The sequence below is a fragment of the Bos indicus genome, chromosome 1, assembly GCF_029378745.1.
Source record: "Bos indicus isolate NIAB-ARS_2022 breed Sahiwal x Tharparkar chromosome 1, NIAB-ARS_B.indTharparkar_mat_pri_1.0, whole genome shotgun sequence".
In the NCBI taxonomy this organism is placed as follows: Eukaryota; Metazoa; Chordata; class Mammalia; order Artiodactyla; family Bovidae; genus Bos; species Bos indicus.
In genome coordinates, this window is record NC_091760.1 from 128,919,098 (window position 1) to 128,938,124 (window position 19,027).

Consider the following 19,027-nt stretch of genomic DNA (forward strand, 5'->3'; position numbering starts at 1 on the left):
CACATGCCTCTAGTATCCTAGGGTCAAGCCTTCCTCCCTTGCTGTCAACTGAGCCTCTGATAAGTCTTGCTCTGCCATTGGTGAGTGATTGGGGTAAGCAAGTTTACATTTAGGTGATGGCTGGAAAATTCAGTGAGTGTCTGTGGGAAGTCCCACACATCTGAGGCAGATGATGCCTCAGCCAAAGTCTAAAAGGTAGGTGGCAGCAAAGCCAGGGGGTGGGAGGTCCTTCATATACAGCTGGGTTAAGGCCAGCATCACCTGGGGAAAGCTGCAGCACTACATTCCCAGAAGGGGTTATGGTAACAGATAAATTGTCCAGTGCCCCAGGGCATCACTGGGGTCTGGGAGGAAGGGAGGGCTCTAACTGTGAGCAGGTCCCTAGCTTCCCCAGGATAGCTCCCAGGGAGAAGCTAAGTACAGCAAGGCTTCAAGAGCTGATTGGGAGAGAGTGGTCCAAGGGAGACAGAGGGCTCTGAGCATGATGGATTGCTTTCACTATGCTGCAGTCGCCTCCTGCCTGGAGGGAAATGACTTAGAACAGGTACAAGAATTTGAACTGCCAAAATGTGTTTGCTTGGTGGCTCTTGCTGCTTGCTAGAAGCCAGCCCAGGGAGGAGCCTGTTCTACTGGGCAGTTATGCCTGGCACATATCTGCAGATCCCTCACTCAGAACTGGGTCCCAGGGGCTTGGGGATCATTGCAGCTCCTCACCCTGGCATCCAAAATCTTAACTGTCAACCCTCCCCTTCCCCTGATCTCACCAAACTCACTTCCCATTTCTCCCTAGTCCCTACCCACTCCACAAGCCAGACTGGCTTCCTGATACTGCTCACTGTGCCCTGAATAGCCTCCCACAGTGCAGCCTTCATCCCTACACCTGCTTCAGGAAGATCCAGCCCTTTTCCCTAGGAACTGAAGGCCTCCCCCAGTGAGGGACAGCCTGCTTCATCTGCGATCAGTAAAACAAAACAAAACCAACCCAGTTGAGAGGGTAACAGGCAGGAAGGCCAGGGGTCTCCAAATAGAGGAAATAGCCTGCAAGTGTCAGACATTTTTATCTCTCTTAAGCGGCAGGAGGAAACAAACTAGCAATATTTTTTCCTTCTCTATACAAATTTAAAGGGAGGTTTCTCTTAAAATATTGTGTTGCCATAATGACACCCGGCTTCGCCTGAAGTTAGCTATTCTCGAGTCTAGAGATAACCAGTGCCTTTTTCTTATGGAAATGTTTGTCTTAAGCTATGCTAATGTACTATGCCTTTACCCCAAACTCTGTCTCCAAGTCGGTTCCGCCTCTTGGCCCAGAACCTACTTGACAAACCAGTATGGATATTGTTCCCCTAATCTATGTAAATGAAACTATTTGTATGGTGGTCTGCCCTTCTTCAAGATTCAAGTTAATCATTTTATGGCCCAGGATAAACCATTTATCCCAAAATGCATCTTATGGGTGAGGGGCCTGGTGCCATTCTGAATTTTAAGATATTCCTTTCTTTCATTAACAGACTGCTAGTGACTATATAACATCCAGCTAAAGACTAGCAGGGGGGTACTCTTTCTGCCCCCTTCTGATGCCTATGTCAGAAGCTTTCTCTATCTCCTTTATACTTTAATAAAACTTTATTACACAAAAGCTCTGAGCGATCAAGCCTCGTCTCTGGCCCCGGATTGAATTCTTCTCCTCCGGGGGCCAAGAATCCCGGTGTATTCACGTGATTCAACAACAACCTTTCACAGTAAAACATGGCTCACTCCAGTTTGCTCTACAAAGCTGGGAGAAGGGGGCTAGACAGGAGACATATATCTGGGACTAGTGGTGATGCTCTTCCCTGGAGAAAGGAGCACTTCCAGTTCCCAGGCAGCCCTAGCCAGTAGAAGAGAGAACTGGCCCCAAGGGGAGGGCGGAGTTTGCCCCTGTGGAGGAGTAAAGTGGGCCAGTATGGTGGAAGGAGGGAAGATTCTGCACTCGGTCTGGGAGCTGGGATAGGAATTCCAGGAAAGCATTTTGATTTTGACCACTGCCACACATATCAGAGAACCAGGAATGCCTGTCTGTGATCTGTTAGCCTGTTGGGGTGATGGCTGGGGAGACAGACTTAATGCTGTCTACAGCGAGTAAGCTTGAGGGAAGAGGGGAGTGATGCAGAATCAGCATCAGCCACCCAAAGCTGGCAGACTCGGGCAGGGAGCCATCATCAAGTCATTGGTCCTAATGTTACCCCTGTTTACATCACTTTGCCTGGAATGGTGAACTGATACAGGAAGGTGCTGCTTCCTTCTTGTCTTTGTTCCACACAAAGTTATATTTTCCACCATTCATTCGTCCACTCAACACTTGTCAATCACCTGCCTTGTGCCTGGCCCTGTGCTGGGCGCTACAGACACACCAAAAAATGGACAGCATCCTTGCCTTCTTGGCCTCATTGTCAAGAGTGGAAAATAGCCTTGTGCCCCAAGGTAGCGGCCCCATACATTTTTCATATACAGAACTAACATTATCAACATGTTTTACTTTGCATACATTGAACACTGAAATAAGTACAAACTCTGTTTGGAAATTACATTTAAATTTAAGTACAAAAATGTGATTCCAAATCTGTAGGTATCTCATTTATCAAAGACAAAACAGATTGGGATCATTCTCCAGATATGGCTTTGGGTTTTGCTTTCCTCACTTAAAATCCCATTGGGAATGTGGTCCAGGCTTAGAAAACTTTTATATTCTCTCTAGGCTTTCTTTTCAAAAGCACGACTTTCACTGGGGCCAGTTGTTACATGTCAAAACAAGACAAGGCAAGTTCTTTACTCAGATAGCTTTCCATTCACTCATTCATTCATTCAAGGCCTATTTCTTGAGCACCTACCACTGGGGCCAGACATGTGTTAAGCCTGAGAAATTCTACTGCAAACATGAGCGACAGAATCCTGTCCTCAGGATCCTAAGGGTCTAGTGAATTACACTCAACCAGAGCTCAAGCCTCCCAAGGTTGGGAACAGTTTCCCACTCTGGTTTGTACTCATTTCTCTGCCTCTGGCTTGATCCTAAACAGATGGACACCAAGATGACCCACAGTGCTCTTTACATCTCATATGTCTCATCTGTGTCTCCTCTTACTCAGCATTTCATCTTTTTTACTTTGTTCAAAAGGGCTGCCCTTGTGGCTCAGTGGCAAAGAATCCATCTGCCAATGCAGGAGACGTGGGGGTTCGATCTCTGGGTTGGGAAGACACCCTGGAGAAGGAAATGGCAACCCAATCCAGTATTCTTGCCTGAGAAACCCTACAGACAGAAGAGCCTGGTGGGCTACAGTCTGCTGCTGCTGCTGCTAAGTTACTTCAGTCGTGTCTGGCTCTGTGCGACCCCATGATTGGCAGCCCACCAGGCTCCCCCGTCCCTGGGATTCTCCAGGCAAGAACACTGGAGTGGGTTGCTATTTCCTTCTCCAATGCATGAAAGTAAAAAGTGAAAGTGAAGTTGCTCAGTCATGTCCGACTCTTCGTGACCCCATGGACTGCAGCCTACCAGGCTCCTCCGCCCATGGGATTTTCCAGGCAAGAGTACTGGAATGGGTTGCCATTCCCTTCTCTGGGGCTACAGTCTGTGGGGTTGCAAAAGAGTTGGACACGACTGAGTGACTAAAAAACAACAAACTTTGTTCAAGAGCTAATGATTTTGGCTTTGTCCAAGGGTGGATTTAATTACACCTCCCATCTTTCTAGCTTCAAGATTAAGGGAGACAAAGTTGTGCAGGGGACAATCTGAGGCCCTGCCAGTCTGGCCTGCTGAACTGTTTTAGGACTGAATGCCTGGCTAAAAGGCAGCCATTCAAAATCTGGCCAGTGGTCTGGCATCAGCCTGCCTGATAGGGACATGAGCAAAAAACACAGCTTATCACACCCTTTCTGTTGTTGTTCAGTTACCAAGTCATGTCCGACTCTTTGTGACCCCATGGACTGCAGTACACCAGACTACCCTGTCCTTCATCATCTCCCAGAGCTTGCTCAAACTCATGTCTATTGAGTCAGTGATGCCATCCAACCATCTCATCCTCTGTCGTCCCCTTCTCCTCTTGCCCTCAATCTTTCCCAGCATCAGGGTCTTTCCCAGCAAGTCAGCTCTTTGCATCAGGTGGCCAAAGGATCGGAGCTTCAGTTTCAGCATCAGTCCTTCCAATGAATATTCATGGTTGCTGTCCTTTAGGATGATTGGCTTGATCTACTTGGAGTCCAAGGGACTTTCAGAGTCTTCTCTAGCACCACAGTTCAAAAGCATCAATTCTTCAGTGCTCAGCCTTCTTTATGGTCCAACTCTCACATCCATACATGATTACTGGAAAGTTTGATTATACGAAGCTTTGTTGGCAAAGTGCTTTATACTGTGTTGTCTAGGTTTGTCATAGCTTTTCTACCAAGGAGCAAGCATCTTTTAATTTCACGGCTGCAGGCACTGTCTTTAGTGATTTTGTAGCCTAAGAAAATAAAATCTGCCACTGTTTCCATTTTTCCCCATCTATGTGCCACGAAGTGATGGGACTAGTACATTCTCTTGGTAACACTCTATTAACCTTTGACCTGCCTTGTTTTGTAAGCCAAGGCCAAGTTTGTTCCTCCAGGTTATCTCTGGACTTCCTACTTTTGCATTCCAGTCCCCTATAATGAAAAGGCAGGAATCCCTCAGAAGAAATGGAGTGGCCATCATGGTCAACAAAACAGTCTGAAATGCAGTACTTGGATGCAATCTCAAAAACGACAGAATGATCTCTGTTCGTTTCCAAGGCAAATCATTCAATATCACAGTAATCCAAGTCTATGCCCCAACCAGTAACGCTGAAGAAGCAGAAGTTGAATGGTTCTATGAAGACCTACAAGACCTTTTAGAACTAACACCCAAAAAAGATGTCCTTTTCATTAAAGGGGGCTGGAAGGCAAAAGTAGGAAGTCAAGAAACACCTGGAGTAACAGGCAAATTTGGCCTTAGAATACAGAATGAAGCAGGGTAAAGACTAATAGAGTTTTGCCAAGAAAATGCACTGGTCATAACAAACACCCTCTTCCAACAACACAAGAGAAGACTCTATACATGGACATCACCAGATGGTCAACACCAAAATCAGACTGATTATATTCTTTGCAGGCAAAGACGGAGAAGCTCTACACAGTCAGCAAAAACAAGACCAGGAGCTGACTGTGGCTCAGACCATGAACGCCTTATTGCCAAATTCAGACTTATATTGAAGAAAGTAGGGAAAACCACTAGACCATTCAGGTATGACCTAAATCAAATCCCTTATGATTATACAGTGGAAATGAGAAATAGATTTAACGGCCTAGATCTGATAGATAGAGTGCCTGATGAACTATGGAATGAGGTTGGTGACATTGTACAGGACACAGGGATCAAGACCCTTCCCATAGAAAACAAATGCAAAAAAGCAAAATGGCTGTCTGGGGAGGCCTTACAAATAGCTGTGAAAAGAAGAGAAGCGAAAAGCAAAGGAAAAAAGGAAAGATATAAACATCTGAATGCAGAGTTCCAAAGAATAGCAAGAAGAGATAAGAAAGCCTTCTTCAGCGATCAATGCAAAGAAATAGAGGAAAACAACAGAATGGGAAAGACTAGGGATCTCTTCAAGAAAATTAGAGATACCAAAGGAATATTTCATGCAAAGATGGGCTCAATAAAGGACAGAAATGGTACGGACCTAACAGAAGCAGAAGATATTAAGAAGAGATGGCAAGAATACACAGATGAACTGTATAAAAAAGATCTTCACCACCCAGATAATCACAATGGTGTGATCACTGACCTAGAGCCAGACATCCTGGAATGTGAAGTCAAGTGGGCCTTAGAAAGCATCACTACGAACAAAGCTAGTGGAGGTGATGGAATTCCAGTTGAGCTATTCCAAATCCTGAAAGATGATGCTGTGAAAGTGCTGCACTCAATAAGCCAGCAAATATGGAAAACTCAGCAGTGGCCACAGGACTGGAAAAAGTCAGTTTTCATTCCAATCCCAAAGAAAGGCAATGCCAAAGAATGCTCAAACTACCGCACAATTGCACTCATCTCACATGCTAGTAAAGTAATGCTCAAAATTCTCCAAGCCAGACTTCAGCAATATGTAAACCGTGAACTTCCTGATGTTCAAGCTGGCTTTAGAAAAGCCAGAGGAACCAGAGATCTAATTGCCAACATCTGCTGGATCATTGAAAGAGCAAGAGAGTTCCAGAAAAACATCTATTTCTGCTTTATTGACTATGTCAAAGCCTTTGACTGTGTGGATCACAATAAACCGTGGAAAATTCTGAAAGAGATGGGAATACCAGACCACCTGATCTGCCTCTTGAGAAATTTGTATGCAGGTCAGGAAGCAACAGTTAGAACTGGAAATGGAACAACAGACTGGTTCCAAATAGGAAAAGGAGTATGTCAAGGCTGTATATTGTCACCCTGTTTATTTAACTTATATGCAGAGTAAGTACATCATGAGAAATGCTGGACTGGAAGAAACACAAGCTGGAATCAAGATTGCTGGGAGAAATATCAATCACCTCAGATATGCAGATGACAACACCCTTATGGCAGAAAATGAAGAGGAACTAAAAAGCCTCTTGATGAAAGTGAAAATGGAGAGTGAAAAAGTTGGCTTAGGGCTCAACATTCAGAAAACGAAGATCATGGTATCTGGTCCCACCACTTCATGGGAAATAGATGGGGAAACAGTGGAAACAGTGTCAGACTTTATTTTTCTGGGCTCCAAAATCACTACAGATGGTGACTGCAGCCATGAAATTAAAAGACGCTTACTCCTTGGAAGGAAAGTTATGACCAACCTAGATAGCATATTCAAAAGCAGAGACATTACTTTGCCAACAAAGGTCCGTCTAGTCAAGGCTATGGTTTTTCCTGTGGTCATGTATGGATGTGAGAGTTGGACTGTGAAGAAGGCTGAGCGCCGAAGAATTGATGCTTTTGAACTGTGGTGTTGGAGAAGACTCTTGAGAGTCCCTTGGACTGCAAGGAGATCCAACCAGTCCATTCTGAAAGAGATCAGCCCTAGGATTTCTTTGGAAGGAATGATGCTAAAGCTGAAACTCCAGTACTTTGGCCACCTCATGTGAAGAGTTGACTCATTGGAAAAGACTGTGATGCTGGGAGGGATTGGGGGCAGGAGGAGAAGGGGACGACAGAGGATGAGATGGCTGGATGGCATCACTGACTCGACGGACGTGAGTCTGAGTGAACTCTGGGAGTTGGTGATAGACAGGGAGGCCTGGCGTGCTGTGATTCATGGGGTGGCAAAGAGTCGGACATGACTGAATGACTGATCTAATCTGATCTGATAATGAAAAGGACATCTGTTTTGGGTGTTAGTTCTATAGGTCTTACAGGTCTTCATAGATCCATTGGACTTCAGCTTCTTTAGTATTACTGGTTGGGGCATAGACTTAGATTACTGTGATATTGAATGGTTTGCCTTGGAAATGAACAGAGCTCATTCTGTCATTTTTGAGATTGTATCCAAGTACTGCATTTCAGACTCTTTTGTTGACTATGAAGGCTACTTGATTTCTTCTAAGGGATTCTTGCCCACAGTAGTAGATATAATGGTGATCTAGTTAAATTCACCCATTCCAGTCCATTTTAGTTCACTGATTCCTAAAATGTTGATGTTCACTCTTGCCATCTCCTGTTTGACCACTTCCAATTTGCCTTGATTCACGGACCTAACATTTCAGATTCCTATGCAGTACTGCTCTTTACAGCATTAGACATTACTTCCATCACCAGTCACATCCACAATTGGGTGTTGTTTTTGCTTTGGCTCTGTCTCCATTCTTTTGTGAGTTATTTCTCCACTGATCTCCCATAGCATATTGGGCACCTACCGACCTGGGGAGTTCATCTTTCAGTATCCTATCTACTGTGGATATAGTGACTGTGGCTCAGATCATGAACTCCTTATTGCAAAATTCAGACTTAAATTGAAGAAAGTAGGGAAAACCACTAGACCATTCAGGTATGACCTAAATCAAATCCCTTACCATTACAGAGTGGAAGTGACAAATAGATTCAACGGATTAGATCTGATAGACTGTGTGCCTGAAGAACTATGGACGGAGGTTCGTGACATTGTACAGGAAGCAGTGATCAAGACCATCCCCAAGAAAAAGAAACACAAAAAGGCAAAATGGTTGTTTGAGAAGGCCTTACAAATAGCTGAGAAAAGAAGAGAAGCTAAATGCAAAGGACGAAAGGAAAGTTATATCCATTTGAATGCAGAGTTCCAAAGAATAGCAAGGAGAGTTAAGAAAGCCTTCCTCAGTGATCAGTGCAAAGAAATAGAGGAAAATAATAGAAAGGGAAAGACTAGAGATCTCTTCAAGAAAATTAGAGCTATCAAGGGAACATTTCATGCAAAGATGGGCACAATAAAGGACAGAAATGGCACGGATCTAACAGAAACAGAAGATGTTAAGGAAAGGAGGCAAGAATACATAGAACTATACAAAAAAGGAAAAGGAGTACGTCAAGGCTGTATATTGTCACCCTCCTTACTTAACTTATATGCAGAGTACATCATGAGAAACGTTGGGCTGGAAGAAGCACAAGCTGGAATCAAGATTGCTGGGAGAAATATCAATCACCTCAGATATGCAGATGACACCACCCTTATGGCAGAAAATGAAGAGGAACTGAAAAGTCTCTTGATGAAAGTGAAAGTGGAGAGTGAAAAAGTTGGCATAAAACTCAACATGCAGAAAATGAAGATCATGGCATCTGGGCCCATCACTTCATGGCAAATAGATGGGGAAACAGTGGTAACAGTGTCAGACTTTATATTTTGGGGCTCCAAAATCACTGCAGATAGTGATTGCAGCCATGAGATTAAAAGACGCTTACTCCTTGGAAGAAAGTTATGACCAACCTAGATAGCATATTGAAAAGCAGAGACATTACTTTGTCAACAAAGGTTGTCTAGTCAAGGTTATGGTTTTTCCTGTGGTCATGTATGTGAGAGTTGGACTGTGAAGAAAGCTGAGTGCTGAAGAATTGATGCTTTTGAACTGTGGTGTTGGGGGGAGACTCTTGAGAGTCCCTTGGACTGCAAGGAGATCCACCCAGTCCATTCTGAAGGAGATCAGCCCTGGGATTTCTTTGGAAGGAATGATGCTAAAGCTGAAAGCATTAGCCAGTACTTTGGCCACCTCATGCGAAGAGTTGACTCATTGGAAAAGACTGTGATGCTGGGAGGGATTGGGGGCAGGAGGAGAAGGGGACAACAGAGGATGAGATGGCTGGATGGTATCATTGACTTGATGGATGTGAGTCTGAATGAACTCCGGGAGTTGGTGATGGACAGGGAGGCCAGGTGTGCTGTGATTCATGGGGTCACAAAGAGTCGGACATGACTGAGAGACTGAACCAAACCAAAATGATATAAAAAAGATCTTCATGACCCAGGTAACCACGATGGTGTGATCACTCACCTACCGCCAGACAAACTGGAATGTAAAGTCAAGTGGGCCTTAGGAAGCATCAGTATGAACAAAGATAGAGGAGGTGATGGAATTCCAGTTGAGCTATTTCACATATTAAAAGATGATGCTGTGAAAGTGCTGCACTCAATATGCCAGCAAATATGGAAAACTCAGCAGTGGCCACAGGACTGGAAAAGGTCAGTTTTCATTCCAATCCCAAAGAAAGGCAATGCCAAAGAATGTTCAAACTAATGCACAATTGCACTCATCTCACACACTAGTAAAGTAATGCTCAAAATTCTCCAAGCCAGGCTTCTATAGTATGTGAACCGTGAACTTCTTCATGTTCAAGCTGGATTTCTAAAAGGCAGAGGAACCAGAGATCAAATTGCTAACATCCAGTGGATCATCAAAAAAGCAAGAGAATTCCAGAAAAACATCTACTTCTGCTTTATTGACTACACCAAAGCCTTTGACTGTGTGCATCACAACAAACTGTGGAAAATTCTTAAAGAGATGGGAATACCAGACCACCTGACCTGCCTCCTGAGAAATCTGTATGCAGGTCAAGAAGCAACAGTTAGAACTGGACATGGAACAACAGACTGGTTCCAAATTGGGAAAGGAGTACGTCAAGGCTGTATATTGTCACCCTGCTTATTTAACTTATATGCAGAGTTCAGTTCAGTTCAGTCACTCAATTGTGTCCGACTCTTTGCGACTGCATGAATCGCAGCACGCCAGGCCTCCCTGTCTATCACCAACTCCCGGAGTTCACTCAGACTCATGTCCATCGAGTCAGTGATGCCATCCAGCCATCTCATCCTCTGTCATCCCCTTCTCCTCCTGCTCCCAATCCTTCCCAGTATCACAGTCTTTTCCAGTGAGTCAACTCTTCACATGAGGTGGCCAAAGTACTGGAGTTTCAGCTTCAGCATCATTCCCTCCAAAGAAATCCCAGGGCTGATCTCCTTCAGAATGGACTGGTTGGATCTCCTTGCAGTCCAAGGGACTCTCAAGAGTCTTCTCCAACACCACAGTTCAAAAGCATCAATTCTTCAGCACTCAGCCTTCTTCACAGTCCAACTCTTACATCCATCCGTGACCACTGGAAAAACCATAGCCTTGACGAGACGGACCTTTGTTGACAAAGTAATGTCTCTGCTTTTGAATATGCTATCTAGGTTGGACATAATTTCCTTCCAAGGAGTAAGCGTCTTTTAATTTTATGGCTGCAGTCACCATCTGCAGTGATTTGGGAGCCCAAAAAAATAAAGTCTGACACTGTTTCCACTGTTTCTCCATCTATTTCCCATGAAGTAAAGGGAATGGATGCCATGATCTTCGTTTTCTGATTGTTGAGCCCTAAGCCAACTTTTTCACTCTCCACTTTCACTTTCATCAAGAGGCTTTTTAGTTCCTCTTCATTTTCTGCCATAAGGGTGGTGTCATCTGCATATCTGAGGTGATTGATATTTCTCCCAGCAATCTTGATTCCAGCTTGTGTTTCTTCCAGTCCAGCGTTTCTCATGATGTACTCTGCATCTAAGTTAAATAAACAGGGTGATAATATACAGCCTTGACATACTCCTTTTCCTATTTGGAACCAGTCTGTTGTTCCATGTCTAGTTCTAACTGTTGCTTCCTGACCTGCATACAGATTCCTCAGGAGGCAGGTCAGGTGGTGTGGTATTCCTATCCCTTTCAGAATTTTCCACAGTTTATTGTGATCCACACAAAGGCTTTGGCATAGTCAATAAAGCAGAAATAGATGTTTTTCTGGAACTCTCTTGCTTTTTCCATGATCCAGTGGATATTGGCAATTTGATCTCTGGTTCCTCTGGCTTTTCCAAAACCAGCTTGAACATCAGGAAGTTCACCGTTCACATATTGCTGAAGCCTGGCTTGGAGAATTTTGAGCATTACTTTACTAGTGTGTGAGATGAGTGCAACTGTGGGGTAGTTTGAGCATTCTTTGGCATTGCCTTTCTTTGGGATTGGAATGAAAACTGACTTTTTCCAGTCCTGTGGCCACTGCTGAGTTTTCCAAATTCGCTGGCATATTGAGTGCAGCACTTTCACAGCATCATCTTTCAGATTTTGAAATAGCTCAACTGGAATTCCATCACCTCCACTAGCTTTGTTCGTAGTGATGCTTTCTAAGGCCCACTTGACTTCACATTCCAGGATGTCTGGCTCTAGGTCAGTGATCACACCATCATGATTATCTGGGTCATGAAGATCTTTTTTGTACAGTTCTTCTGTGTATTCTTGCCACCTCTTCTTAATATCTTCTGTTTCTGTTAGGTCCATACCATTTCTGTCCTTTATCGAGCCCATCTTTGCATGGAATGTTCCCTTGGTATCTCTAATTTTCTTGAAGAGATCCCTAGTCTTTCCCATTCTGTTGTTTTCCTCTATTTATTTGCATTGATCGCTGAGGAAGGCTTTCTTTTCTCTTCTAGATATTCTTTGGAACTCTGCATTCAGATGTTTATATCTTTCCTTTTTTCCTTTGCTTTTCGCTTCTCTTCTTTTCACAGTTATTTGTAAGGCCTCCCCAGACAGCCATTTTGCTTTTTTGCATTTCTTTTCCATGGGGATGGTCTTGATCCCTGTCTCCTATACAATGTCACAAAGCTTCATCCATAGTTCACCAGGCACTCTAAGTATCAGATCTAGGCCATTAAATCTATTCCTCATTTCCACTGTATAATCATAAGGGATTTGATTTAGTACATCATGTGAAATGCCAGGCTGGATAAAGCACAAGCTGGAATCAAGATTGCCAGGAGAAATATCAGTAACCTCAGATATGCAGATGATACCACCCTTATGGCAGAAAGTGAAGAGGAACTGAAAATCCTCTTGATGAAAGTGAAAGAGGAAAGTGAAAAAGTTGGCTTAAACTCAACATTCAGAAAACTAAGATCATGGCATCTGGTCCCATCACTCCATGGCAAGTAGATGGGGAAATAATGGAAACAGTGAGATACTTTATATTCTTAGACTCCAAAATCACTGCAGATGGTGACTGCAGCCATGAAATTAAAAGGCGCTTGTTCCTTGGAAGAAAAGCTATGACCAACCTAGACAGCATATTAAAATGCAGAGCTATTACTTTAGTGACAAAAATCTGTCTAGTTAAAGCTATGGTTTTTCCAGTAGTCATGTATGTACGTGAAAGTTGAACTATAAAGAAAGCTGTGCACAGAAGAATTAATGCTTTTGAACTGTGGTGTTGGAGAAGACTCTTTAGTTTCCCTTGGACTGCAAGGAGATCCAACTAGTCCATCCTAAAGGAAATCAGTCCTGAATATTCATTGGAATTACTGATACTGAAGCTGAAACTCAAATACTCTGGCCACTTGATGTGAAGAACTGAGTAATTGCAAAAGACCCTGATGCTGGGAAAGATTGAAAGTGGGAGGAGAAGAGGCTGACAGAGGATGAGATGGTTGGATGGCATCACTGACTCGATGGACGGTGACGTTTGAGTAAGCTCCGGGAGATGGTGATGGACAGGGAAGCCTGGTGTGCTGCAGTCCATGAGGTTGCAAAGAGTCAGACATGACTGAGTGACTGAACTGACTAACCGATGGGACCAGGAAGCTGAACAATGAAAGCTTTAACAGGGGCTTTAAAGACATATGAAGGGAAGGCAACAGACAAAGGCCATGAGGCAGAGAAGTCCATGGAACACCATGAGTTATCAGTAAGCAGAAGCTGCAGCAGCAGCAGCAACCAAATGGCAGCACAGAGATGACTCCAGCATCCCTGCCCAGCCAGCAGAACTACTGATGTTACCACTAGAACTCTTGTTACCCCATACACTGTTCAGTCCTCTGTGAGCTCCTTCTCTGCACTGGCCTTCGCATCCTTATTTCTCCTTGAAAGTGAAAGCGAAAGTGAAGTCGCTCAGTCGTGTCCGACTCTTTGTGATCCTATGGACGGTAGCCTACCGGGCTCCGAGGTCCATGGGATTTTCCAGGCAAGAATACTGGAGTGGGCTGCCATTTCCTTCTCCAGGGGATCTTCCCAACCCAGGGATCAAACCCAGGTCTCCTGCATTGCAGACAGACGCTTTACCGTCTGAGCCTCTAGGGAAGCTTATTTCTCCTTAGTTCATTGCTATATCTCCATCACCTAAGAGTAAGCTGAACCTTCTATCTTTGCATCCTAAAAGAGGTAAACAAAAATCCACATCCATCTAAGGCCATTGTTTCTCCACTGCCAGAGCCAATAGTTTAGAAACCTGCTAACGCAGAGGCTGTATTCTGGCTCTCCATCCTCTGCCTGTATGCCCTCCGTGCAAGCCCAAGGAACACACAACCTTCCCCGGGCTGAGCAATGATCAAAACTTGAAACGCACTAGCAGCATGTAGGCTTTCCGGCACTTTCTCCTGAGCACTGTGGGATAATTACTATTGATTGGAAGATGTCATAAGACTTGAGAAAGGGCACCCTGGACAAACTGGGCACATGAGTTAGATGAGTTGCCTTGGACATTCTGAGCTGTACAGTGGGGGCAATATATCACCCAGGAGTTGTGAGAACAAATAGGCTACTCCATTTCTCACAGCAGAGTGCCTGTGCTTTACAAACTCCTCTAGTGATACATTGTGATGATCAGAAGGCAGGTGCAGCCCCTCTGAGACACACGGCCCAGCTGCCTTCAGCCGACAAGTCTGACAAGAGCAGGCCCACCTTGCCAGCCAGGCTTGCAAACTGGCTTCACGTCCACCTGCACCAGGGTGTCCTGGGCTGCGGGCTTCTGTCCACAGTCATAGGCGGTTACCAGGATCTCGTACTGGTGCTGCTTGTCATAGCTCAGCTTCTCTGTGTTTCTGACGTTGCCTGAGGACACAGGGACATTGAAAATAATTTCAGATCAAGTGAACCAAGTTGCAGTTCTTCAAAATCCCTTCTGCCCTCCTCCAGCCTTCACCAGAATAAAATGTCCCCTTTTCTTATCTCTTTATAAAAGCTAGGGCACGTAGGGAGCGTGGCTTCCACATGTGGCCTGCTTGATCCTTAGTGGCAGAGTCCTAGGAACAGCTGGCTGGAGCCACTCCAGCTGTGGGACAGAACTGGCAGGGAATTCTGTGCACACGTCTGGAATCCAAGTGGTTGTATTAAGTACGGGGTTGTCAGAATACCACCCTAAACTGCGCCCATGTGGCTATGTCCCTGATACAGGGTGTTGTGTGCTCACGTTACAGGAAATCTCTGGGAAAAAGATGGAATTCAGAAACTTCTCAACATGTATTTTTTTTTAACATCTGGGCTCTTCGCCAGGAACATGCACTGCCTCTTCTCACATTATTTTGCTACCAAATAAGAAGTAAAATCAATAAGAGAAGACGTGTGACCTCTCTTCTGAAAGCGACACAGAATAATAGATTCCTTGCCCCGGTGGCAAAGACATTTTTCTTCTCCAAGAGAGATCAGATATTGTTTCTGAGCCATTTGTGTGTTTTTGTTCCTGTGGGTTTGATACAATGGTTCAGAAATATTTGACAATTAATGAGCAAACTTTTATTTGACTATTTTTGCTGAAATACAATTTTGGTTTCAAAAATGAATCAAGGCCTGATGTGCATTTAATTATTTTAACTGTTTGATTCCAAGATTAAAGTCTTCCTTTCAGAAGAATAATTTCATTCTGGCTTTTCTTTTCCAGTGAAAATTAGAGTTGACAGCAAATTAGAACTCAAATGATATCATCATCCTTTGCTAGAAGCAAAATCAAGAAGATGGAAATTAAAAAACAAATCAACAAGCAAATACACAAACATGGAATCACTGACTCAGGTATACAATTTCTGTGCAGTTTTGTTGAATTTTTTAAAAAAATTATTAAAGTATAGTTGATTTGCAATGTTGTGTGAATTTCTGCCGTACAGCAAAGTGACTCGGTTATACATACATATTCTTTTGCATGTTCTTTTCCATTTTGGCTTATCACAGGATATTGAATATAGTTCCCCGTGCTATACACTAGGACCGTGTTGTTAATCCACGCTACATGTACTAGTTTGCATCTGCTCATCCGGAACTCCCAGTCCTTCCCTCCCCCCCCCCCCCCCCCCCGCCCCCGGCAACTACTAGTCTGTTGTCTATGACTGTGTGACTCAGCTATATATTTCAGTCTCAGCTCGGGGCCCCGCGCATGTGTGAAAGGGCTCAGTGTGGGGTTGGTAATATTCTCTGTGGCTTCTGTTAACAAACTAGTTCATGGTTATAGCCATCACAAGGGAGTCCTTCTGCCAGGTGGAAGTGCTGTAATAGGACCATGAGAATATGCTTCAGCAATAGCAAATTGAATTTTGAACAAAAAGTTTTATCTTTCTCTTTCTCTAAAGTTAAATGGCTCTCAAAAGATACACCTCGTAGAAGGGGAAGGCTCAGGGTTTACAGGCCGTGTGACATTCAGCAGAGCAACACTATTGACTGTGGGAGAAAAAGAAACACTCAAGACCGCAATCTTTGGCTCAATTTACCACAGCTCCACTTGAGTAAGAAGTCTTAATGAAACTGTCTGAGAAACTAACTTGCTTTCTCCACCACCACCAGTTTCACACAAGGGAGAATGGGTTTCAGAGGATAGGATTTGGAGCATTAGGTAAACATGAGAGTATAATAATGTTGCTGATGGTTGTGGGGGAAGGGTTGTATTTGGCTAAGTCACACTTTAAAAAACATTTTTTTTAAAGATCACAAAAAACCATCCTTTTGTGACGGGAGCCGGCATATTGCATATTGAGTGCATATTGCATATTGCATATTGAGTGCAGCACTTTCCACAGCATCATCTTTCAGGATCTGGAATAGCTCAACTGGAATTCTATCACTGCTGGGAGCCAGCGTGAGGAACTCCGCCCATGACAAAGGTCATGAGGAAGGAGGCTCGGCATACGCAAAGGCGGGATCGAGCCTCAGGAGTCCCCCATCTACCCCCAAAACCAGAGTCTGCCTACTTTCTGCTTTGTGCTTTCACCTACACCTCTGACTTTACGGGGGGCCTGTCCCCCACTACCTCTCTCTGAAAAAAGAGTTAGCTTACAGCTCCAGTTAATAATTCCTGGGTGTGACAGTGTTTCAACCTACAAACTCCTTTGGAAATCCTCTAGCCTGCCTGAATAGGTTTTTCTGGCCACATGTGATTGTTCAGAGCCTCCCAACTGTGAGAGGCAGGAGATGTTCTAAACTGTCTAAATACAGATTCCTTTGAGCAGTTAAAAGATTGATTAGAAATTGTATTGGTGAAGGGATTTTCACTTGTTGGGCCAATGTTTGCTGCTAAGTTTCCATATCCCTTACCTGCTGTGTCCCTGGCAGTGTATTGATTAATATAATTGGTGTAAATAGTAGCTTTAATGTTTGTAACCTGGGACCCTTGAGTTAATTCTTTTTCTTGTTATAGCCCACCACACCTTTGCTCTGTACGAATGCAACTTTATCTAATGCTTTTGGAGGGTGGCGCTTGACTTATCACCTTTAGAGAAAAATAAGTTTTCTGAAGAAAGGGTCTTAAAATGTTAACAGGCCTCCGGGCCAGAAGATGATGCAAATCACCTAAGCTTTTGCATATGATAAGTTTGCAGGAAGAAAGCCTGGCTTGCTGCCTGACTCTACCCCTTCCCCCATTATCCTCTATGCATAACTTAAGGTATAAAAACTACTTTGGAAAATAAAGTGCGGGCCTTGTTCACCGAAACTTGGTCTCACCATGTCGTTCTTTCTCTTACCTTCTGGCTGAATTATTCAGCCTCTTTTCTCCACTGTATTTCCTCACTGAGCTATCCTCATTCTATTACTCTTTGTATCCTTAATTAACATTTAATTAAGCAATAGTTTCCTTATCTTCACCTACACAGTCTCTCCTTCGAATACCCTGGATCAGCCGGGGCTGGACCCCGCCACTTTTGCTTTTGTGACAATTGTTGTTATTCTCCCAACTGGTTAATGATTTCTCCTAGTGGCATCTTCTCAGGAGACTTGAGTCCACAGCTACCCCAGGCGAGCACTGATCTCTGTGTTTCTCTGTTCCAAATGAGCCTGGGAAGCTAACTCTCAAAGAACTATCAGTATCTACCATGTGTCACAGTGAAAGTATTTTTTGAAAACTCAGCCGGGGCGGTGGATGCAATGAGACAAGTGCATTGACCTACACCCTCCTTCTGCCGGAATTTAAATTGGAGCAGCCGTTTTGGAAAGCCACATAGGTTGGTCACTTTGCAACTGCTCATACCTTTTGGCCAAGTCATTTCACATCTAAAAACTGACTCCAGGAAAATGATACAAATTGCAAACCAACAAATATGTTCATCTAAGCATTATTTATTATTAAAACATTGAAAAAGAGTAAAGAAACTGGATGCCCAATCATCAGGAGACAAGCTAAGCCTGAATCTCTGCTTAGATGGACTGCTCTTTACAGTAAAGTATTAATTATGAACTGTTTTACGGATGGAAAAAATCTATACAATTAAATGATAAGTGAAAAAGGGAAAGTGTGGCCTTACTTTTGTTTCAAAACTTCATGGAAAAAGTGCTAGCAAAATGTCAGTGGTAGTTCTCTTTGGTGGGATTACAAAAGTGACTTCTTCATACTTTTCTATGCTGCCCAGTTTCCCACCAGGGGCGAGCAGTTCCTCTTCTATTCAGGTGGAAGGGAAGTATGTTCACGTACTTGGAGATAAGCAGACTCGGGCTCACACCTCACTCTTAGGTAGCCAAGGGCCCTGACTCTCCAGGGCAGCCTGCGGAGGGCTCAGCAGAGGCTGTGTGAAACCAACCACTGCTTGGAGGGTACGAAAGCCTGCTGAATGGAGGCGGGTGTCCCGGTGAGCCCCGCACCTCCCTGTGCGGTCATCCCCACTCCTGGTTGAGTGCTTGCTCTGTGCCGACAGTCTGAGGAGTGCCTTGTGAGATCCGCCCTCTCACACAGGCACAGTATTTATTTATTTGTCTATTTCAGCTGCACTGGGTCTTCACTGTGGTGCTCGGGTTTTCTCTATTTGTGGCTAATGTGGGCTTCTCCAGTTGCACTATGCAGGATTAGCTGCCCCACAATATGTGGGATCTTAGTTCCCTGAGCAGGGATTGAACCATGTCTCTGGCACTGGAAGGCTGATTCTTAATAAGTAGACCACCAGGGAAGTCCCTTAGGCACAGTATTTAATTCCCATTTTACAATGAAAATCTGACATCAAGTTTAAGTAATTCATCAAGGATCTCCTTCTTTCCCTCTCTCTCACAGTGGTGGGCAGAGGATTAAGACGAAACTTTGTATTTTTGAACTTAAATACCATTGTCATACATTCCTGTCAAATATCACTGAGGACAGTGGTAATATCACTGGTGAAAAAGCTTTGGGATAAACATTCAGGGGACCTGGCTCCAGTCCCCACTCTGCCAACTCTTTACTCTTTAGGAATCAGTTTTTCCATCAGTTCAACGAAAGTGAGGATCTACAACCTAGCAATCTGAGAGAGACTAGCCAAGTGCTAGAAAGATACAGGGGACTGGAAGCCAT

At 44.0% G+C, this 19,027-nt stretch overlaps 1 protein-coding gene and 1 long non-coding RNA gene across 6 annotated transcripts in view; one reads left to right on the top strand and one right to left on the bottom strand.

Moving 5' to 3' along the window:
* Positions 1 to 19,027, bottom strand: part of CLSTN2 (calsyntenin 2) — a 745,907-nt gene that overhangs the window by 170,626 nt on the left and 556,254 nt on the right. For both annotated transcript variants that reach the window (XM_070794086.1, XM_070794095.1), the window contains exon 5: positions 14,194 to 14,343. In XM_070794086.1, the coding sequence (XP_070650187.1) occupies positions 14,194 to 14,343 (150 nt within the window). The remainder of the gene's footprint in view (positions 1 to 14,193; positions 14,344 to 19,027) is intronic.
* Positions 1 to 19,027, top strand: part of LOC109559774 (uncharacterized) — a 76,179-nt gene that overhangs the window by 16,646 nt on the left and 40,506 nt on the right. For 2 of the 4 annotated variants that reach the window (XR_011567833.1, XR_011567827.1), the window contains exon 3: positions 15,170 to 15,300. This is a non-coding gene — a long non-coding RNA (uncharacterized lncRNA). The other 2 variants (XR_011567830.1, XR_011567836.1) reach the window with 2 other exon arrangements.